At 48.5% G+C, this 23,802-nt stretch overlaps 1 protein-coding gene across 14 annotated transcripts in view; it reads left to right on the forward strand.

Annotated features, from left to right (window-relative positions):
• DOCK7 (dedicator of cytokinesis 7) overlaps positions 1-23,802 on the forward strand; it is a 1,498,361-nt gene that overhangs the window by 80,608 nt on the left and 1,393,951 nt on the right. For all 14 annotated transcript variants that reach the window (XM_069642017.1, XM_069642019.1, XM_069642018.1 and 11 more), the window contains exon 2: positions 3,411-3,516. In XM_069642017.1, coding sequence (XP_069498118.1) covers positions 3,411-3,516 — 106 coding nt within the window. The remainder of the gene's footprint in view (positions 1-3,410; positions 3,517-23,802) is intronic.

Genomic DNA, 23,802 nt, shown 5'->3' on the forward strand with positions numbered 1-23,802 from the left:
TACATTGCACACATGAGTAACCTTTTTCAACAAGGTTTCAGAAGGCTCGGCACTGCAAGTAGAAACTGCCCAAGCCTCACATACAGTGTTGGCAGCTGTCCAAACTATTGTATATGTCCTGCAACTTGCAGGCCTCTCTTTATTAGGGTGAATATTGTGACCAATCAAAACATAAGAGCCCATTATTCACTTTAAAGGGCTTCTTACCGAATCACTATAAGACATCTTTAACATTTAAAATTCTGGACATCATGATGTTTCCATAATGCTCTTTGCTTTTATGCAAATCGCTAGGATTGGGTTCTATGAAAGAGATTCGGTGTTTCACAACCTGGATGGGGGCCACGCCCCTTAGCCGCGCCCCCTTCTTCCCACAGCCCGCCCTCCACCCAGGTGACCCCAGTACATTTTTTCCATTTCCAGCAGTTCCTGCCAGCCGCCTCATTATGACTCTGCCCTCGTCAGCTCCCTGCACGTTGACATTCACTGACGTCACTGCAGCACATGACAAGGCCGCCTGCATACAGAAAGACTTATCTTACACAGTACGTCATGGCTGTCTCTTGCAGCCTCTATGCCCGACCTACTAAACCTCGTCTCACAGCACAGCGCTGCTGATGGTGAAGTAAATGCCCTACATGATGACCAGACTAATGTACCCCTGCCGCTTCCAGCACCTATGCACCTTGCGGCAGGCACTACTAACTCGGCCTCAATGTATCACTTGGATGCATGCTCTGGAAATGTCTGTCGACGCCTGTATTAATGTATCTTTGCCGCCTCTAGTATCATTTCTGCCTCCATTATCAGCTTTTGCCTCACTGTATCATAGCGCGCTGCCTGTTTTGAAAATATTGTACATTGTGACCTTAGCATTGCACCCTTGATACTCCCGTATCATTTCTGCCTGCGCTACTGGATTTTGCCTCACTGCACCATAGTGCTGCTTGTCAGAGCCGGCCTTATAAGGGGGGGCGAGCCGGGCGACTGCCCTTGGCGCCACGCCCTCAGGGCGCCTTTTGCCCCTGCCAAGCCAGCTCGGGGGAGTCTTTCAAGGGCTCCCCGAGCTGGCGTTGTGGGACAAGGCGCAGCAGGCGGCCTTTTAGTGTAAAATGTGCCCACGGCGGTGGGTGCATTTAAATGCGCCCCTCCGCCGTGGACACTTTTCACAAGAAAAGGCGCCATTAGCCCCCCACCACGCCAGCTCCGGGGAGTCTTTCAAGCGCTCCCCCGAGCTGGCGTGGTGGCAGAAGGTGTGGCAGGCGCCTCATTGTCATTGAATGAACCCACGATGGGGGGCTCATTCAATGACAATGGTGTGCTGACGGCACCTATTTAACATCCTCGCCGGAGCGCGGAGCTTTAAAAAAAATAATAATAATTGCCCATCCTGGCCCCGCCCCCTTCCGCCCCGCCCCCTGTTAAGCAGGGGGCGCGGTGGGCAAGGGGGGGCGCTAGTTCGCCCAGGGCGCTGCTGCCCTTAAGGCCGGCCCTGCAGCTTGTCTTGAACATTTTGTATTGGGAGACCTTAGCACTGCACCCCTGCCACCCGCTGCACCATTTATGCCTGCTCTACGAGATTTTACTTCACGGCATCTAAGGGCTGCTTGTTTAGTAAGGGCTCTACATTGTGACTTTAGCAATGTACCTGTGCCAGTACCTTTTTCTGCAGGCACTACTAGCTGTTGCCTCATTGCATCGCTTGGCTTCCGATGCAAGAAAAGCCTCACATGAGGACTGCAATAACACGCCCTTGTTGCCGCCAGCACCCCTTCCACCTGTACTGTTAGATCTTGCCTCACCACACTGCATTGCTGCGAGCCCACACAGGTTGCTGCCTCCCACACCTAGCATAGCTGCAGATTACTGCACCACTGCTTCTAACCCTAAGGACCCACTGGTAGGCACCCAGACCCAACTAGGCCTCCAAGACTTGCAACGGCTTCCACACAGTCGCTCCACAACCCCACACGCATGGCACTGCCTCTAGCTAACTTGGCCTCTCCAAAGTCACTGACTTTCAGGAATGAATGGCTAAGATCATGTACCCATATCTCCCCGCCCCATCTACATGACCAAGGAACAGACACCCAAAGGGCAATTAGCCCAAATAGAGCCACACTCCACTTTGATCCAGAATAAAAAAAAAAGAAACACTAAAAAATCAAAAAGAAGAGTTAGTTGGGAACCCCCCCCCATACCTCGCACCTTATCAAATCCTGCACTAACAAGTGCCCCAAAAGGAGCCCTGATTAACCCCAGATCCTTAATGTTACATGCTGTGAAGATTCAAGATCTCACAACGTTATTGGAAGTAGACCTATTAGCAATTACAGAAACCTGGCTACACCTACCATCGGGGCCAGCCCTTTCCCTAGCCTTACCCCCAAATTACACCATTTACCGGAAGGACAGGCACGACTAGAGGAGGAGTAGCAGCCATTATAGCTAAAAATGTGAAAACCATTAGAGATATTAGCAATGCATCCCTGACTTCAGGAGAACTGCTCTCAACGAAGCGGACCCTCTCCTACACCACTTCGCTGCTGATTCAGGGCCAGTGCTATCATTTGAAGATGATATCATGCACATCATCTCCACAAATACCAAACCTTCGACAAAGGCCATCCTCTTACGAGACCTAAACCTTGGACTGAATAATGAAAAATGACACCAACGCCCAGTCTCTAGCTTAATGCCCTGACCACACAAAAACAAAGAGGTGATGGCTGGAAGGTTTTAGAATGAATCTTAACCACTGGCATTGCTCTGGGCAACCCTCCAGACCACCGTTCTTCGCCTGCCAAGCCATTACAGAAGGGGAAAGACAATATGCAAATCCGGCTAGGCCCCACCCCAAAAGGGGCAGTCCAGCCCGAACTGCTAGGTCACATCCCTTCTGCACTAGACCACAAGCATCCTCAAACATGTTTCACCCTTGTTGGGGCTCATCAGTGAGCAGTTCGGGCTGGAATGCCCCTTTTGGGGTGGGGCCAAGCCTGATAAGTTTTGTAAGTTTTGTCTGAAATGTCTGGCTACTATCCACACCTATTTCACTAGTGCGCTGATTGAGGATTTGGCGCGCTGCTATAAATGCTCAAATAAAATAAATAAATGAATGTTTTCACTTAGCTGTTGCTGTGTTTGGGCTACTCCGATGTAGCGTCTCTGAGCCTGCCCTTTATTTTCTATGTAAAAAGATATCTATAAAAGTAGAGAAGTCATATTAAAAAAGAACCTGGGCATGTGTGTGTACTGTTACGAACATATTTTGTCAGTATTCCCGTTTTCCATATATTTTTTGGGTTGTTGAAGTAGATCCTGTTACGAGTATGCTTTAAAAATGCCTTGATTGTGTACGCCAGCCTGTGCGTCTGCTAACTAAGGACATGTGTGTGTGTCTCTTATAGAACGGTGGCAGCTGAAGTCAGGAAACAAATCTCTGGACAGTACGGTGGCTCACCTCAACTTCTCAAGAACATCAACATTGGGGGGAACGCCTCTCACCATGCCAGTGTAAGTACACCCTTCTGCCTACATTCTGCACAATGCTGTAATGCAAAGACAAATTAATCTTCCCCATTCAGGCCACCCTATTGAAAACTGTGGGCTTTACGGTATAACACATGAAAGTTGGTTAAGAAACCGTTATGACTTCATAATATTAAGTCGCAACATTCCACTGTTGGCCCAAATAACACTTTGGCTATACTCTGCCTTTCATAAATGCATCCTATTAGAATGCAGACCCCCGCCATGCTCGCAGCCCACCTCGGAATTGTTTCATAGGTCTTCATAATTTGCCTTTAGGAAGGTAGCTTTTTACTTGATAGAGATGCACGTAATTCTGTCATTCATGTATTCTTAAAATAAAGCCTGCACTGTTTGTTTGATCCCACTGACCAGAAAGGTTTTTGTTAGAATATCCGAATCATAAATCGACTCATCAGCAATTAAAGGTGTCTCATGCATGTTCCTGTTATTAATTCTAGTGATGTAATCGTTGGCTGAAGCACATATTTTCAGCACTGTGACTTTCTAGAATATTATAGACTGGCCTACATGGATTATGTTTAATGAACAATGCTAGAATGCTGATAGTGGGGCTCTGCGATAGAGAATGAAAGGTGAAAGCGCAAGTGAATGGTCCAAGATATCTTAATGCGCGTAGTGCCTCCCCTGATGTGCTCTGCTGTCCGTGACTGGTGCTATGGGAATTAAGGCGGCCATCTTGAGCCATCAGCAAATGACGGAGACTTCTGGTATAGATTTGCAGCTGGAGGAAAGAGTGCGACTTGGGCGCCAAACGTTTGATAAGCCTCTTATAACCCTATCTAATATATCAAATATAATATATAACCCTGTGAAGAAGAAACTCCCAGCAGCCGGCAGGCCTCTTCTAACCCTATGAAGAAGAAACTTCCAGCAGCCGGCAAGCTTCTTATAACCCTGTGAAGAAGAAACTCCCAGCAGCCGGCAGGCCTCTTATAACCCTATGAAGAAGAAACTCCCGCCAGCCGACAAGCTTCAGCAGTCAGCGAGCCTCTTATAACCCTGCTGAAGAAGAAACTCCCAGCAGCTCGTGGTGTTTAAGCAGACTTTTAGGATATCTCACACTTAACCCATCACAATCCTTGTCAGGGTGGAACTGCAGGAGTATGCGGAACACCACAATTGGTTGCATGGCTGCCTGTCTAGTTTCACCCCCTCACAACAAAGACTGCAGAAGCTAATATGTCCTCTCTCCCCCATTTGATGACCACAAGAACCACTCATACTGTTCAAACCGTGTAGTCTGTGATCATCAAAACCACAGCATCCTTCTTTTGTGATTTGAGCCATGGATGGGAATCTTGGGCACCTCCATTCGGTGGATCCAGTTATTACTACAACATCTCAGTTAAACAAACCTTGAAGGGGCCAGTCCTCCCTTTGACCCCTTTTATTCAACTGATAAAAGCCATATCTTGGAATAGGTAACAAATGTCACCATCTTCAACTCTCGGTGCACATAGGTGACGTTCCGATCCATCTCTGCCTTGCCAGCAAACCATACAACCTGCCCAGGTCTGTCCATTACTGACCTTCAGCGGCTACAAAAGAATATTTTCAATCCTTGAGGCATAACCAACACAAACTCGTGTCCAATCACATTTTCCTGCCGATGATTCCCAAATAGGATTTTCATTTCCTTCTTTTTTGCCGAAACTAAGTATAAACTCTCTTCATGCCTGCCCAGAGCTGAGGAAGGTATGACATATCGTTTTCTCTGTATAAACCTCAGAAACGAAGTTTATCTCCTTACTCACTACTTCTGTAATTGAGTACCTCACAGCACTATTTCCTTACCTCCTTTTCTCATCTCGGTTTGCCACAGCTTATCACTATGGCATTGTATTTGATCACACACTGAACTTTCAAGATCACATTGCATAATCTCGGAGGCTTGGTATTTGTATTTTTGTATTTTATTAAGCGCCTTAAATCTTATTGTACTGCTCTTTCATCCTATGTACAGTGCGTGCATAGGGTAAAAGAGCAGTACAATAAAAATGAGTAAACAATCAAAACCAGAAAACGATCACTCAAGAACGTTGGAGTAAATGAGTTTTAAAAGAACCACAGAAAAGGGAATAGACAGAAATAGAGCAGAGAGAAAAAGGAAGAGCATTCCAGTGAAGAAGGGCAAAGAGTTCAAAGGAACAAAGTCGCTGAGGGAGTCTCATTCCTTGCAGTCAACTCTCAGCCTGCTCTGTTCCAGCTACTGTGGAGTCTTTCTACAGTCTTCATTCTACTACCAGTGTGGGTGGACCTACATATACCCCACCAACACCGCGGAGCGGCCGCAGAGCCAGTCGCTGAGGGAGTTGCAGTCCATGCAGTCAACTCTCAGCCTGCTCTGTTCCAGCTACTGTGGAGTCTTTCTACAGTCTTAATTCTACTACCAGTGTGGGTGGGCCTACATATACCCCACCAACACCGCAGAGCGCCCCCGCGGAGCCAGTCGCTGAGGGAGTTGCAGTCCTTGCAGTCCTTGCAAGGACCGGAAAGACTGGAAAATGGAAACATCCACCCCTCACCCGGAGGCCTACCAATCACAAACCACTGTTTCTGAAGACGAGGGGGAAAAAAGTTGCCTGAGGAGCTCGAGACCCCCCCCATCTCCTTACGAGAGCTGGCGTGTGCGCCTCTGCCCAGTAGGCCGTGTCTACAATCCACTCCCAACTACAGCGGCAGAACAGCATGCACAGAAAGACCTAGCGGAATCATGCATTCGCCTACCGCATCAGCTCAAACCAGGTGGCGCTAAACACGATGCCAACTTCACTACCAAACTGAAACTGACACCACGTTTGGCGAGCTACAAAGGCGTGACACCCTGCGTGACAACCGAAGCGCTCACCATGCAGAACATCGGGTCCTCAGATCCAGGAAAAGCGCTCTCCTCGACCGCCACTGCACCTACTGGGACTCCCCCACTGCCGGCCGGAGGGCAGACAGTGAGGGAGCTTGCGGAGGCAGGGCCCGGCGGCAGGGCCTGCACACAAGCTGAGCAGGAACACGCCGCGCCAAATGGACGACTCCTCTCCTGAAGAAGTCCCACTTTTCACATTGCCTGTGCTCCCCAGACTGTTAGGTAGAATCATGTGCAGTTCCCTTGGGGAACACTGCAAAAAGATTAAGACTACAGGAGTAAGCAGTAAACCCAATTGGTAGCAGTCTGTACCACCCAGTTTTACCTGGTAGCTGTGGCTGAGCAGTCAGACGCCTCTCAAGAAGTGTAGGGCAGTATATAGAGTATACACAGTAGGGCTAAAAACACAGTAGAACAAACAAACACTGACCAGAGCTTTGTATAAAAAGTATATAATTATTTATTTAAAACACACTTTAGGCAATATACTATCACTCTAAATCAAAAGCAAGTTAAAACACAGTCAGATAAAATTTACACACCTCCCTTGATAACTATCAGACAAGTCAGAGTTAAAACACCACGATTTGTTAAACAGAGGTGAGCGCATAACCTGATGGCACTCCAATAGTTCAGTTAAAGGGAGAGAACAAAGGCAGAGCATAGAAATAAAACAAGTCCCAACACTTTTAGGAGTTCTCAGCAAGGGAAAGAAGGCAGTATACCCTGTAGAGCCAAAGTTCATAGGCCAGGCCCACTTTAAATGGAGCCAAGCGAAATATGCCCAGGATCACACGGTTTAAAATGCACTAAAAGTCTTTGCAGAATGTTCAAAAGAGGTTGGGGCGATTCAAAAAGGTAAAGTTAGAAGGTCTGGGGCCAACCCATTTGGAACGCCAAGGATTTAAGGGTCACCTTGGGCAAACCGAAGAAAGGGAGGCCAGGCAGGACACATTACCTTAAAGAGAGGGGAAGCTCCAGCGGTGGCAGTTGTTCCTGGCAGTGGTTGCAGTTCATTGTTTCGACCAGGGGAAGAGAGGATCTCGTCGAGGAGGAAACGTGGAGTCATTGCATTGCACAGGGATGAAACCAGCCGCGGAGTTTGTCGATAAAAGGTGCGTTCCTTTTATTCGCGGTCAAAGTGGTGAAGCTTGGCTATCCGGCCGCCGGGGTACTTAGTACGGGCGATTCACCAAGAGACGTCTTTGCAAGGCGAAAAGGGCGAACTGGTTGGTCCCACCAGCTCAGCGGAAGAAGACTCGTCCATCAGAAGATGTTCTCTTGTCGTTGGGAAAGTGGTGAGTTCGTTGCAGCAGGGCTCCACCGGTGGTGTCGTCGTTGCAGATGGCTCAGCTTCTTCCCTCTTCGGATTCTTAGGTCCTGTGGCGACTTCTGAAGTTCCAGTCCCAAAGGCCCTGCTTTTATGCAGAAAAAACCCCATTCAACAGCCTAGCTGTCACTCAAACATGCTAAGTGATGAGCCGGGCGGCTCACCACTGGCACAATCAGAACAGAGTGCGACTTGAGTTGCTACGGCAACGCAGTCCAGGGTGCCAATTCCCCTCCCCACCCATCCTGTGGAACCCAGACAGAGTGGCACCATTTGGAGGGCTTCTGTGGAAAAGCCCACCAAAAAGTGGAACAAAGGGATCGACCTTGGTCAGAGTTACCGAGACGGACACGAACGCCATTTTAGAAAAGAGTTCTGGCAAAAAGACCCAACCGTTGCTTTAATATTAAATAAATACACCGGCGGTATCTTTAACATTGCACCAAAAAGTGGTGTGTTTAAAATCAATGGGAAAATCCCATAGAGAATATTCCGGTGGAGCCAGAAACTCGACAAGGGGGGACTGGACCCAGGGGCAATATAATTAACCCCTTCAGGTACTTCCACAATATGATGGTTTGTACTGGTTCTGTTCACAATTTAAGACTAGTAAAGTCAATGGTGACTCTACGTGCCCTGGGAGACAGTAGTCAGTCCCAGGATATGGAGTATATGTTTAGGGGTCACTATGACACCCCTGTGTTACTGCACTGAGGGTGCTTTGTAACGCATACACAAAAAAAACCAGATGATACCCTATGGAGTAAAAGACCCCATAGCCCAAAATCACACAAATAGTCAGATATATACCTCAAATCATTTCTAAGAGTGGGAGTAAAAGAGTCTTACTCTTAGCAGGAGAAAAAAACAAACCACAAAAATCCAGGAAAGCTGCTGGGGGACTCACTAGGTTTGGGAAATTAGCCTTTTCAGAGAATTCTCTCTAACACAGACTTAACTTGCACCGGGAAACAGCGGACGAGGGGCTTGGGAGTGCAAAGGAAGACGGGGAGTACTCGGCCCGGCCGCGCTCGCCACCGGAGATGCGGACGCCGATTCACACGGAAGTCCGATGCCTGGTGACAACGAACGCAATGATCCACACAATTGAGGAGAGGCGATCTCTGGTGGACACCGCGGAAAGCACAGACACGGCGGCAGCACAAGACCACACTTGTCGGCCGCCGATAGAAAGCAGAAGCAGCGCAAAGAAGACCTGACACTGGAAGAATGGGAAGACGTGGAAAACCACAAGAGCCGCTTAACCGACTCCCCAACAGTATCAAGTAAAAAAAAAAAAAAAAAACTTGCAGCACAAATGACAAAATATACTGTGAAGAGGGTACTTAACAAAAAGCACTCAAAAATAAAAGATAAAAGCCACAGACAAACATAAATCTGCAGAAAACAACGCAGGACACATTGTCTCGGAAGAAATCACAGAACCACCACACGTGGACACAGTTAATAAACAAAAAAAAACACACAAAAACAACACTTAAAAAAACACTTGCCAAGAACACCCAAAACGGACCCCCAAAGACTTTTTGAAACGCCTAGGAAAACAGAAACATGATCCTTCTGATGAACTCTCTGACGCTGAGACTCTGGAGGCAATCCAAGACCTAGCCCCGGTTTGCCAAGCAAGGAAAATCGGCACCAACAGAGATCCAATCATGCAACCAACCCTTACAACAGCTAATAGTGGTTTGGAAGTAACAATACAAGAGTTAAGCTCACACAAAGCAGCCATCCTGGAAGCCAGCAGGGGGGACAAGCTGCCCAACAACAGTTCGCCTGGCCCAACCCAGGCTTCAAAGACCAATCTGGCCAACAACTCACTGCTGCCCTCCCCTGAGACCGGCAGCTCAGGACTGATCCAGCCAAATTTCTCCCCAATAACACCACAGCCACCACCAACTCCTAAGCAGGGGAAAGTGACACCCTGCAAAGATCCATAAATTGAGACCCTAAACCCTGCAATAAATACCAACGCTCCAATGAGTCCGTCAGATATAAGGGGAACTAGTGAGAACATAGGACATCCCCTGAACCCCGAGAAAAACTGCCTACCCAATGCCATTCCTCCAAAAACAAACAAAAGAGGTTCTCTGAATAATCAATTCCCCTTTCACCAAGTGACACAAGACTCATTCCTCCACACGCCTGCCAAAAACAGGAGACGAAGTGAGGCTGCATCCTATACACAAAAAGAAACGCCCACCAAAAAACCGGACCTGTTAACAATCATGTCTGCCATAACCATTGCACTCGCGCCTTTCTGTAAATTATTTGAATCACTGAACGAGACCCTAAAAGACCAAACAACTATGTCTGCCATGATACATACAAAACTGATTTACTTAGAAGGCTACATCACAGCCATGGAAAAAACAACTCCGACCCAGAATAAAGAAACAGAAGGGAGCTGGACTCAGCAGAAACACCCGGATCCAACAAAACTCGGTGATCACCTTCCAATACCCAAACAACTAAAATCTGCAGAAACCCAAACTTTCGATACTTATCAAAAAGAATCAGAGCATGAGCGCTCTTCTTCAAAAACAAAACTGATTCAAGGCCATAACTTTAGCTTATTCAACTGCAATCGGGGAAGAGGCACAGAGCGACCAAACGCCAATTTAGAGCCCTTCATCTTCACCTCGACTCTAATGCGGTCGGAGATGCCGTTGGAGGATACAGCCCAGGACACTGAACTACCCCCAGCAGAAAAAAGGCTCCAAACAAACTTGAAAGGAGACAAAAATAACCAAAAACTGTTGAAGCTCGGTCCCCCCTCGAGCGCAAACGAAAGATCATCAACAGAACAAAGCAAATCAGCAATTCAGGTTCAAGATCAGCTTTTCAATCCCGCAACCATGCGTCAATCTACCTCAGTCAGAAGTAAAGAGAATTCTACTAGCACCTCCTCGAATCAGCAGACACCAAGATCGCCAATCACAGTGGATTATTCTTAAAGGACGATGACTTGATGAACATCACTCAACATCTAGACTCAGGAACCGAAAAAACAAATAAACAAAACGGGGACACACTGACCAAAAGACCCTGAAAGAGAGAAAAACAGACAGATCAAACGCACGAAAGAAGGAGCTCGACCCCAGTGCGCACGCGCATAACAAGAAGTCGGAGTAACCACAACTTGAAAACATCAAGAGAAAGGAGACCCAAAGAAAACTTCTACCATAACTCAATACACTCAACCAATCAAAAGCAACATACCTACAAAAAAAACAACAGGACAGAACTAGGCGATCACCAACAAATACATCTCATAATCAAGTACACGAGAGCAAGGGAGCCCATGAGATTAACACCCAAACTATAGGACAAGACGGAAAAACCGGACCCAGAGACCGAACAAGGGACTCATGAGCACCTGATCATAAGAGCAGAAAAAACACCCAGACGACCACACTTAAACTGGAACAAACAACCAGGAATAAGGATTACATCACGCTAAACAGAGGAACGATACTAAGAATTTTCAGAAAGTGCAAGGTGCTAAAAAACTTGAGATCGGATGACATTACCTTGGTCGAGCCATACCATAAAAACGAAAAAGCAATATTCTTTCTGCATCTAGGATCGTCTGTACCAAGCTTTTCCATCGAAGAAGCACAGGACGACCTGTTATACTGGGTTTTCCAGCTGACAAATCTGTCAAGCACCAATGTCCGGGAACATCGACCGCGGGAGAAGTCAAGAAAAACTCCTGATAGACCGCATTACAAATCCAGAACGGAGCGCTTATATAAAAACAACAGACTGCCTCACTGGGCACCCGAAGAAACTTAAAACAACTCGTCAAAACTATCTGCCTCGAAACAACTGCGCTCAACATCAGGTCTCAAACCCGAAAAAAGTCGAGACAAACTCAAGCAATCGGACCCCACTGAGCACCTGCAGAGTTAGTCAGCTTCCAAAGATAATCTAATTCCCCAAAGAACCCGAGAAACTAACATGGCCTCGAACAGCCAAAAAGCTTCGCCAGCAGGAACAAGAGCTGACAAACCCGCACAAATGAAGCAACTATGGGATTGGCTGCCCAAAGCTCTACTAACAACTATGAAGAAATAGCAATTCGCAGCCCACGAAGTAGGGCCAACCAAGAAGACTACAGCGGACTCAACTGAAACAAAAGAGATCGATCTAAAAATTGGCTCATGGAACACATGTGGTTTCCAACATCTTACGAAACCAGGCGGAATCGATCTAGGCCAGTTCGACGTACTGGCATTGCAAGAAACTTGGCTAACTGAAAAACCTTTATTGGACGGTTTCGACATTGAAATAGCACCGGCGGTGAAGAGCCGGCTAGGTCGCCCGTCCTCAGGTATCATACTGGCAGTCCGCTCAGGGAGCGGAATTAGCTTATCTGAAACAACTGCAACTTCGAAACATCACTTTGCGGCTGTGCTGAACTGGACCAACCACAACGCAAAAACGCTGAAAAAACAGAAGATCCAAATCGCCATCATAGTTGTCTACTGGAACCCTCAAGCAATCTCGGACGCAAAGTTCTTGAGAACAATCGAAAAAGAGATAGACAACGTTAACGTCAAAAAACAAATCACACACAGCATAGTCGGCGGAGACCAAAACGCCAAATGCCTGGAAAAAACGTCAAAAAACAAATCACACACAGCATAGTCGGCGGAGACCTAAACGCCAAATACCAGGAAAAAATAGCAATGACCACAAAGATCACACAAAAGAAACCAGCTGAAGACAGGGGAGCGCAATGGAAAAAACTAATGACATTGCAAGGTCTCCTTAACGTAGCCCAAACCTTCCCAAACTCAAAAAGAATTCCGACATGGGAAAGAACAGGCCAAACAGGAACAATCAATTACATATTTGTGTCTGAAGAAATGCAGAAGCTGATGACATCTTTCGAAGTTATCAGGACCACAGCAAGCGACCACAACCTTCTGCAATCTACATAGAAATCCATAAGCGCGCAAAAGCTTTTGATGCCATTAAACGTTGAAAGTAATGCTCAAGGTAACCGACTAAGATTGACAGCCGAAAGAATAGACTAACTGATGTCGAACTACGACTGCAATAGATCAACTATTGACTACCAACCTCTTATGAGCCCATACAAAGTTACGACCAAAAGAAACACCCCAACTGGGCAGCTACAAACACACCAGTACGACAAGCAGGTGGTGACAAAACGAGCGGCAATAAAACATCTCAAGAGGCTAGCCAAGAATTCCACCTCAGAGGATCTACAAAATGAACTTGTCGCGGAAACAAAGAAATATAAATCCTGGATCAAAAGCTATCGCGCAACAATGTATCAAAACGATTCAGAAGAAATGCTGAAAAAAGGAGCAGGAAAAAATGCACGAGAATTCTGGAACCTGATGAAATTGCCGGGAACACTAGGCAACAGCGCTCCTTCTAATAACGTCAGCGAAGAAAAATGGCAGGAACACTCCAATCCCTATTTCAGGAACCTGTCAAGGATGGCACTCTGTCAAGAGTGGCACAGGTCCCCCAGGTAGGGTTTGGGTGGCTGTGCTGATGTAAGGTGACAGATAAGTACACACACAGCAGGAAACTCAACAAGAAATAAAAGTAGGAAACTGTAGTTGTGAACAGAAAAGGGCAGGAAATACAATGATACAAACAAACTGGATTCACTCTTGGGGTGTATGCAGAAATAGAAAAGAGTGTTCCACGGACCTTTGGAAACTCCAGCCTTCTGCACAGATTACTATTACAGGGGCCAACTCTGTCTGCTCATGGCTGGGAATAACAGCTGTGGGTGTCTGTAACACTGAAAACGCGACAAGGGAAGGGGCAGAGGTTGTCTGCCGGAAAACCAACAGTCAAGCTCTGTACAGAGGATCAGCATAAGACAAAAGAGACAAGAACAGAAATAACCAGGGAAAAGGGAAATCTAGCAGAAGGGAATGAAGGAAAAAAACAGTACAATAGAAATGGTAAACTAAAGGGCAGGACAGAGGACTCGAGGAAGAGAAGGACAGGGATCAAGAACAAGGAGTTGCAAACAAGGAAGAGAGCAAGGGAGAAGCAGCGAGGATATAGGGGGGCTGCAAACAAGGAAGCAGGGCTGCAGTAACGGATGGCACAAGGTGCAGAAAAAACTGTAGTGGATTGCAGAGGACTGTAGTAGGCTGCAAGGCAGAGAGTCCAGAGGAGCAGGACTGAGAGCCGTAGTAGGCGGCAGACAGAGAGCCCAGAGGAGTAGGGCAGCAAGGAGCGAACCCAAAAGAACAGGGCGTCGAGGCAGGGAGACCAGAGGGTCAGGGCTGAAAGCAGAAGAGAGTAGCAGGCTGCAAGGCAGGGAGCCCAGAGGACCTGGGCTGTAGGCAGCGGAGGATTGCAGGCTGCAAGGCAGGGAGCCCAGAGGAGCATGGCTGTGAGGCAGGGAGCCCAGAAGGCTATGGCTGTAGGCAGCGGAGTGTAACAGGCTGCAAGGCAGGGAGCCCAGAGGACCAGGCTGTAGGCAGCGGAAGTTTGCAGGCTGCAAGGCAGGGAGCCCAGAGGAGCAGGGCTGTGAGACAGGGAGCCCAGAAGGCTAGGGTTGTAGGCAGCAGAGTGTAGCAGGCTGCAAGGCAGGCAGCCCCGAAAGAGCACTGGATCAAAGCAGGAAAATGCAGCAACAGTAACAGCATACAACTCGAGTCGCAAGGCAAAAAGGGGCTGGGAGGACTCTTGATGCAAGAGACTGAGCTCCTGCAGGGAGCTGCTTAAATCCTGCCCTGTACTGAGGCAGGCTAATTGGCAGCACCTGGAGCAGCAAACCTGAAGATAATCTGCCTCCTCCCTCTCTGGTCCTGAGATGGTGGAAGCAGCACTGATTGCTAGGGCTTCTGGGGATTGTGGTTCCAATACTGACAAATGGGAATGGCCTGGAATTGATAGCTGTAGCAAGGTGGATTATGGTACATGTAGTTAGTTGAATTAAATAGGAAAGTACCAATGTCGTACAAATGGAAATGAAGGATCAAAATGTGAATAGGGGTTGTTTAAAGAGTATTATGAAGATAAACAAGTACCATATCGTCCATGATGGTTGCCAATGTGTGCGCCAGTGGCACAGGTATGACAGAACCTGGAAAAACGGGAACCCCCCCCCCCCCCCAGTCCCCCCCCACAGGAGGAACCAGAAACACCCTGGGCAGACGTCTCGGACAAAGGATATTACAGAAATCATACAAAAACTCAAAACCTCAAGAGCCCCAGGACCTGATGGCATCACATATGTGGACCTCAAAAACTTCCTAAACAATTGGGCTCCCTTCATCAGCAGGGTTTTCACCAATTGCTCAAATTCAAGAAAAAGCCCAAGATCCTGGACAACAGCAACGATCGTCCCAATTTACAAAAAAAGGCGACAGATCAGATCCGCGCAATTACAGGCCAATCGCCCTTCTGGACACGATCAGGAAAATCTACGGGATGGTATTGTTTGAAGAAATTCCAAGAATGAGCAAAGACAGCACTTTGTGCCGACCCTTTCCAAGCCGGCTTCAGCAAAAACTCTACCACAACAGTGAACCTCTTGCTGCTCCGCATAATCAAAAGCAAAACTCTCGAAGGTACATCCAGAGTATTCGTTTATAGATCTAACGCAAGCTTTTGATTTAGTGGACAGAGCGAACTGTGGTCGAAGCTAAAAACATGGAATTGTCCGGAAAACATTCTTGCGCCAATAAAAGCTCTCCACAGTGCTACAACAATGATGGTCAAACTGAACAAAAATTGTCTATTAGCAGAAGAAATACTGATGAGTCGTGGAGTGAAACAAGGATGCCCTTTGGCCCCAGCTCTATTCACAGCTTTCATCGGTGATCGGAAAGACTCAGGCCAAGATGTCAGAGCCTTCCCTCCAAAAATCGGAGGAGATCCAGTGCCCAGACTGCTATACGCAGACGATATAACATTACTGGATCAAACCGAGATCGGTCTACAGAGGCAATTGAACAACTTGGCAGAGTATATCGACCAGGCTAACTTCGTGATGAACAAAGCTAAAACAAAGGTGCTGATCCTGGAACGGAACTCGAAAAGATCAGAAACTTTTCATTGGAACCTAGAACAACTTGAAGTCGAAACAGTATCCACCATCAGATACCTGGGAGCAATGATAGACAGCACAATCTCAGAAAAGAGCATGCAAATGGAACTCTGTAGAAAAACCCGCTCCCTGACTACACAGGCCAGAGTACTGGACAAGAAATGTGTCCGCTTTTCTCTGATTCCAACACTCAAGTTTTATAAAGCAAAAGTGATCCCGGCCCTAATATACGGTGCGGACGCCATGCCAACTATCCCAGAAGACATCTGGCTAAAAATTGAAGGTTTCTTCTGGAAATCGGTTCTGAATCTGCCAAAATCAACCCAGACAGTCGCCATCAGAAGAGAACTAGGCCTCACCTCTCTAAAGGCCACAGTCGAATTCAGCAGCATTTTACCAAATGCCCCTCCACTGTACAAACTGATAGACACCGAAATCAAAGAAGGGAGATCCAAAATGATAACCAACTGGGCAACACAAAAAAGAATCCAGCTTGAGCATATTGCGTGTACGGAAGACGATCTCATCTTGAACCCTCTAAAAGTAAAAAATAAACTTGCCAAGATAGATTGGATCATCACTCAGGAAAGAGCAAACACAAACAAACTACTGGCACATCTGCCACCCTTTACAATGAAATTAAAGGAAACCTTGCAGCTGCTTCGCAGATTCCCAAACAAACCGATGAGACACACCTTCCTAAGAGCTCGTCTTAATCTGCTGCTTACAAATGAAATCCTTTATGTACGAGGCCAATCAAGTACTAAAATGTGCAGGCTATGCAAAATACCTGACCAAACGGAGTCAGTGCGACCCTTGCTACTGGTATTCCCAGCTATCTCACAGATCAGACAAACATACCTATGCCCAGTCTCAGCGACATACACTGCGAGAGAATTAGATGAATGGTGGTGACTATTGATGGGTGGCCAGAAAACATCCTGGACAATTGTTGTGGTGAAGATTTTGCAAGCAGCCCTGGCGGAATGCAGCAGGGCAAATTCAGACAACTTGGACAACGCCATCTTCACAGAATAACGGAAAATCACCATCAGTAAAAAACACAACAAAAGAACACAGAAGACAAAGGAAATCTTGTTAAATCAAGAAAACTTGAAATGCACAAGTAAAAACATTTTTTTTTAAAAAAGGAATGAAAACGAGTGAGCACAGGACGGGGTGCTTAGAGTAAGAATTGAGAAGAGGAGCAAATGATTGATGTGCATGATGCGCTTATGCACATCAAGATTGGCACAATCTTGATGTGCATAATCTTAGGAGCCCCCCTACTGAGAAGCAGCACAGGCAAAATAGCCTTTTATCTGGGTTATTTTACCACTCAGGAGGGTCTATATTCACATTTTAGCGGCGCGCTGTATACTTTAGAGAAGAGAAGTAGCCTTTTACATATCAATCTAGTCCTACTCACAAGGACAGTCCAGCACCAAAATGTTATGCAATTCCCCTCAAACAAGAGTACCATCAGCAACCACAGTGACGTGTCTCAGCCTTGTTGGCTGAGGTGAAGCTGTGTCTCTCTGGGGCACAGAGAGCAAGGGTCCACGTCTGGGTTATTCTTTCTAATTGGGGTGAAACCTCGGGTGTGCCAAATTATGGGAGCCCCTCCACTGAGAATGCACATCAAATATAAACTTTTGTCTGGCAGAATGGACTAGCATTTCGATAATGGACTTTCCTTGCGGGGTGGAACCTCACTGATATGCAAATGTATATGTCTCCTCTGGTAAGGAACAGGGGTGAAAATATTTTTCTTAACCCTTGTACATTCCCATGGCATAAGCTATTTAAGCGGTGTTAGTTCTCAGCAGTGAGACTTTGACATTTTGGCAAGTTTACTACAATCTTACCTGAACTTGTATCTGGTCTCATTAAGCCTGAGCAACCTATTTATTCTTGTATATCTGCTAAGCTTGGCTTTCTTAGGCAACGTTCAGTAAGTCACAAAGCTTGCTGCCGTTCATAGAAAAGTTAGTCAATTCACTTGCCCACGTGAAGGGTCTTCTCTACTGCCATACCCGGACCAGGTCACCTGCTCCTTCCAAGCTCCTTCTCATCCAGCTCTGGCCATCAATAGTTCAATAATGCACTTGCCATCATCTGCAGCTGCCCCTCTTCATCTCTCTCGTTCACCCCTCTCACTCTCAATCTTGACTCTTCCCAGCTAACCAACAGAGGAAGAAAACTATTCGTCTCCACTGCGCCACTTATGCAAAGATCACTTTCCTGTTCACTTTACTGTTCTTCTCACTGCCTATAAAGCATCTAACCTTGCCCTTGCTAATTCTCTTGAATCGGCCAATTCTCCTTACTGTGCTTTGTGTATCTTCACTCTCACCCCCAACTCTCTATAGCACCAGACTATGATTTCCCCTCCAAGAAAAAGCTCCCTGCCCTCCTCTCTTTCTCCGCAGATGATTTTGGCTCCTACTTCTCCTCCAAAAGCACTAAATAGGACACTTCATCCACCCTCCAATCTCTCCCACCCACTTCCTCCTTCTCTCATCCTCCTGCCAGCCCAAACCTTTCCTCACTCAGGCACTTCTCTATCACCTCCCCCATAGAGGGTTTACACCGCCTCCTGTCCTCTAATTCCACTTGTGCTGCAATTGACCACTTTGCACCAAAAACCATTAAAGACTGCACGTCTGTCGCCTCCTCCTACCTCTTCCTCCCCCCGCAACAACATTTCCCTCCCTATTAGGCTACTTATCTGCCTGCTAAAAGCTAGCCACATCATCTCCATAGCCTAAGAGGCCCAGAATAGACACCAACAATCATCCCTCTATAGACCATTCCCTCACCTCCCCCATCACCACAGAATCCTTTAGAGAGTTGTCTTCAACTGGATTGCCAGCGACCTCAAGGCTCACTCACTTTGTGGACCCCTTCAATAAGGCTTCCATAGCAATAAGTGAACTGAAACTGCCCTCACCCATGTATCTAACTCTCTAACCACTGCTCGCTACTTTCATCTCTCTTCCATCCTCTTACTTATTGGCCTTCTCTGCAACTTTTGATGAATGGAGCCACATCTCCCTCATTCAGTTCTCACCCCCTCATGATATGATATGGCATTTATGACGCACCTATACACAAGTGTTTCAAGGCACTACGAGGCAAGGGAAGGGAACAAAAGGGAGGACGGACAACGATCCTACTAGGCCAGGTGTCATTGAGATCGCGCAAGTGCGTGGGAAGGGGGCATGGACAGTCCAGTACATGGGAAAGATGATAACAATAGTAAGTAAACGGCCAGCATGTGGCAAGTGCAAGGGTAAGTGCGGGCATCAGGTGTCAAGGGCTGGTAGGGGGGACTGTAGGGATACAGAAACAGTCTCCAAGTGTGGGGTTTGCCAAGTGGGCAGTGGAGGTGTGTGACGCTGGCGGGGGAAGGACCTGGGCCCGAGATTAGAAGGTGTCCAGGTAGCCAGTGCAGTTCCGGTTATAGCCAGGAGGTCAGCAGAGGAGAGGAGGAGAAAAAGCACAAGCAAAGAGAAAGGTTTTGAGGTGCTTCCAGAACCAAAGATGGTTCTCCTCAAGTTTAAGGGTGGCAGGGAGGCTGTTCCAGAGGGAGGCACCAGCCGTAGAAAGAGATCTACCACCAACTCGTTGCTTGGAGAAGCGACTGACCCAGGGGGAGTTGGAGGTGGATGATTGAAGAGCTCGAGAAGGAAGATATTTAGGAAGAGAGAGTTGAAGGTATTCAGGCCCCAGGCCCCAGGCCCCAGAAGGCCTTGTGAACGATGCAGAGGATTTTGAACTTAATCCTCACAGCCACTGGGAGCCAGTGCAGAGATTTCAGTCCTGGAGAGATACGATCCCTGGGCTTTAGGCCAAGGACAAGTCTTGCAGTTCTGTTCTGGATCAGTTGCAGAGGGCAGCGAGTAGAGGCAGGAAGATTTAGAAAGAGGCTGTTACAATAGCCCAGCCTAGAGAGAACCAGAGCTCTGGAGACAGTGAGCTTCTGGGGGAAGGAGAGCAAAGGAAGAATACCTCTGAGGAGGTGCAGCTGGTAGTTTGACTTCTTAGAGACATCAGAGATGTGAGGAAAGAAGGTGAGTGTGAAGTCGAAGATGACCCTGAGGTTTTTAGCCTTGCAGGTGAGAGCAGGAAGAGGGCCAAGAGAGGCCGGCCAGAGAACTACAGGGAAGGAGTAAGCGGGTGTGCCGATGAGGAGAATCTCAGTCTTACTGGCATTAATGCAGAGGTCAATGCCGGCACACCACTCCTGGATAGCAGACAGTCAGAGGTGAGGGAAGGAGAGGTAGAGGCCGAGGGTAGCCTGAAAATGAGCTGGGTGTCATCCGCATAGCACTGAAAGTTGGGGCAGAGACTGGCGATGCGGTGGGCAAGGAGTGCCGGTGGGCAAGGAGTTCCAGGTATTGGTTGAACAGCCAGGGAGAGAGGTTAGACCCCTGGGGGACACCACAGGTAGAGAAAATGATAGCGGAGAGGAAGGACCCAAGTTGGACCTGGGAGGGTCTGTCGGAGAAGAAAGAAGTCAGCCACACCAGAGCCTGACCAGTGATACCCAGGTTATCACGGAGACGGTTGAGCAGGATGGCATGGTTGACAGTGTCAAAGGCAGAAGAGAGATCAAGCAGGAGGAGGACGCAAGGGGTGTTAGAGTCAAAGTTGGAGAGCAGGTCTTCACGGATGTTCAGGAGAGCAGTTTCTGTGCTTCTGGCAGCTCTGAAGCCAAACTGATGGTCATGAAGACAACCAACAGATTCAGTGTGGAGATTAAGCTGGGAGATGGCCAGTCGCTCCAGGAGCTTGCCCAGGAAGGGAGTGATGGAGAATGGGCGATAATTAGCCGGGCAAGAGGGGTCGGAAAAAGGTTTCTTAAGAAGAGAGTGCGCAAGGGAGTGCTACAGGGGGGATGGGAAGACTCCAGTGGCGAAGGAGTGATTGCAGAAATCAGCCAGGGCAGGAGCCAGGGAGTTGATGTGGTCCTTGATAGTTTTGGAGGAACAGGGGTGAACCTGTTTCGATGAGACTTTCATAGATCGGACTTGTCTAGAAACCTTGTAAGCGGAGAACAGGGGAAAGGCAGAGAAGGAGGGGGGAGAAGTGGCTGCAGAAGGGCCAGAGGAGGAGCAGGGAGCAGGGGGTAGGGGGACGAAGGGGATAGGAGGAGAGTGAGGACAGAATGTCCTGAGTTTTAGAGATGAAGTGAGAAGCCAGTGCCGTGCAGAGGGCCTGGGAAGGGACAAGAGAGGTAGAGACTGCGGCAGGATTGGCCAGTTCCTTGCAGATTTCAAAGAGTTCAGCCGAGTTATTAGATGCTGCAGAGACGCAGGCTTGTACATGAGCTCTCTTCTTGGTTAGGACAGATAGCCAGTATTGCCTTTGGAGCAGGCGGCAGGCCAGTTTATCAGAGGATGTACATGAAGCACGCCATTTCCTCTCACCCACCCTGCACTTGTGTTTTAGGGTGACGTGGTCTGAGTCGTACCAGGAGTTGCACTTGACTTTGGGCTTCAGGCGGATTCTCATGACAGGGGCAAGGATATCAAGAGTATCAGATATAGCAGAGTGGTGCGTGGATAGCGCTGGGTCAGGATGAGAGTCGGCCAAGCCAAAGGGGGTGGGGGATGAGAGGGTGGTGGCGAAAGCCTCAACTGACACAAGCTTCATGAGTCAGATGACCGAGAACGTGGGTGGCAGTGATGGAAGTGGCTTGGACTGAGGGCTAGGGAGGGTGAGGTGGGAGGAGAGGAGAAAATGATCACTCCAGGAGAGAGAAGTGGAGAGAGGGATAGAGAGGGGAAGGTCTGAGGAGATCAGAACATCCAGAGTGTGCCCTGCAGAGTGAGTCGGGCCAGAGGGGAGAATAGTGAGTGAGAGAGAGTCGCAGAGGTCGCGAAAGAGTCCAGAGGGAGGACAGGAGACATCCAGGTGAATGTTGAAGTCTCCACATTCTCCAGCATGGGGTCTGGCATAGATTCACATGCTCATGAATATCCCCCGTCGTCAGGCTGGGAATCCACTGTAAAGAAAAAATCAGTTTCAGTTTCGTTTCTGAACTGTCTTTCTACTAATAACCAATCACTGGTCTCTGGGTCATACTGCCCCCAGCCAATTACTTCCCTCTACCTAAGTCCCTCCTCTGGCAGCCATCTTCAGATTTTTACCGCACGTCCAAGTGTTGGGAGTGTTCGTGCTATAGCTCTCAAGCTTTTACTGCGTTTTGCATTTTTTCAGAGTTTACTCTTATATTTTGGGTCAGTCGAGCCTCAAGCTCCACCGATTCTACTTCCGATCAACGGGGAACCGTTTTGGAATTTTTCCTACGCCCCTAAAGGGCGACATTTTTGTCGAGTTTTCACTTCTTGGAGGATTCGGAAGATCTTTGAGGCCTACCCCGCGTGGTCATGGCCCAGGACAAAGGAAACACGATGCCTTTTGGATCCAAGCTGTTCAAGAGCTGCCCGGGATGCGGATTGCAGAATGTCTTCAAGGAAGATGAGCACTCCCGGTGCCGCTACTGCCTTCAAGACGACAAATTGCACGTAGAGAAGGACTGTGCGTTTTGTAAGAACATTTCCGAACGGACAATGAAGAATTGTCGCATTCGACTCACCAACTGGCTGGAGGGGAAGAGCCCAGCAACAGGTGAGAAGAGGAAGAGCGGTCTTCTAAGACCTTTGAGGGCGCTCTGGCGACAGGGGCCCAACAAAAGACAAAGCACTGCGAGTCCATAGGCACCGGGAGCGCCGATGGTTTGGGCTCCTTGGCTGCCAGGTACGGCGCGATGTCACCAACGCCATCAACCACGAGCCAACGCTCTGGCTCGGTGAAGAGGAAGTCGGAGAAACTGTCCTTACTCGGCATGATGTCATCGTGCATCTACCTCGTGCGCCTCTGCAGGTTGCAGATGCGACCACTGCAGTAGTTCCTCGACGCCCGTTGGATCCAAGCAGCGGGCAGTTTTGAAGACAAGATCTCCCTCAACGAGACGTTCCTACAAGCAATCCGGTGGTGGGGCAACCGCGCGCGTCTAGCGGCGGGTATGGACTTCCTGACCCGACACATCAGGAGACGGTGACGACGGACACCTCCCTGGAAGGATGGGGAGCGCACACCAGAGATCTCCACACAAGAGGCCTTTGGCTCCCGGAGAAGAGGTCGCTACACATCAATGTCCTGGAGCTCCGAGCCGTGTTCTGGGCCCTCAGGTCGTTCCTCCCGTTCCTCAAGGGCAAGGTGGTGAGGGTCTTCACTAACAACACAACCACGATGTTCTACATCCGGAAGCAAGGGGGCACCAGATCCCCAGCCCTATCCAAGGAAGCGCAGGATCTGTGGCACTGGGCTGTTGCCCACAGGATGTTCCTGGTACCTTTCCACCTGGCAGGAGTAAAGAACACTGTCGCCGACTGCTCAGCATGGAGCTGCGCTCGTGCTACGAGTGGGAACTCCGGCAGGATCAAGTGGATCTGCTATTCCGATGATGGGGCAATCCCCAGATAGATCTATTCGCGATGGCGACGAACACCAAGTGCCGGAGGTTCGGCAGCAGGTTTCCCCAGCCGGGGAGCATGGGCGACGCATTCTCCTTCCCCTGGGACGGCCTGTTCCTGTATGCGTTCCCGCCGTTGCCATTGCTTCTGCGACTCATCAGTCAACTCAGATGGTCCCGGTGCAGGATGATCCTCGGCGCACCAGCGTGGCCGAGGCAGATATGGTTCCCGGACCTTCGGACTTGTCAGCGTCCCCCCGCCAGTCAAACTGCCGACGGACGTGGATCTTCTCGCCAGGGAAGGAGGCGCCATCCTACATCACGACCTGGGATCGTTGAACCTGCAGGCCTGGCTCCTGCAGCACTAGAGTTCGGAGGCTATGATATCCCGGCGGAATGCAAGGAGGTCCTTGCAAAGGCCAGGGCATCCTCGACTCTTAAGTGCTATGGGGATAAATGGAAGAGGTTCTCTGTCTGGTGCCATGCACAGA

This window comes from Ambystoma mexicanum, chromosome 1q (genome assembly GCF_040938575.1).
Source record: "Ambystoma mexicanum isolate Mex_15411 chromosome 1q, UKY_AmexF1_1, whole genome shotgun sequence".
NCBI classification, from domain to species: domain Eukaryota; kingdom Metazoa; phylum Chordata; class Amphibia; order Caudata; family Ambystomatidae; genus Ambystoma; species Ambystoma mexicanum.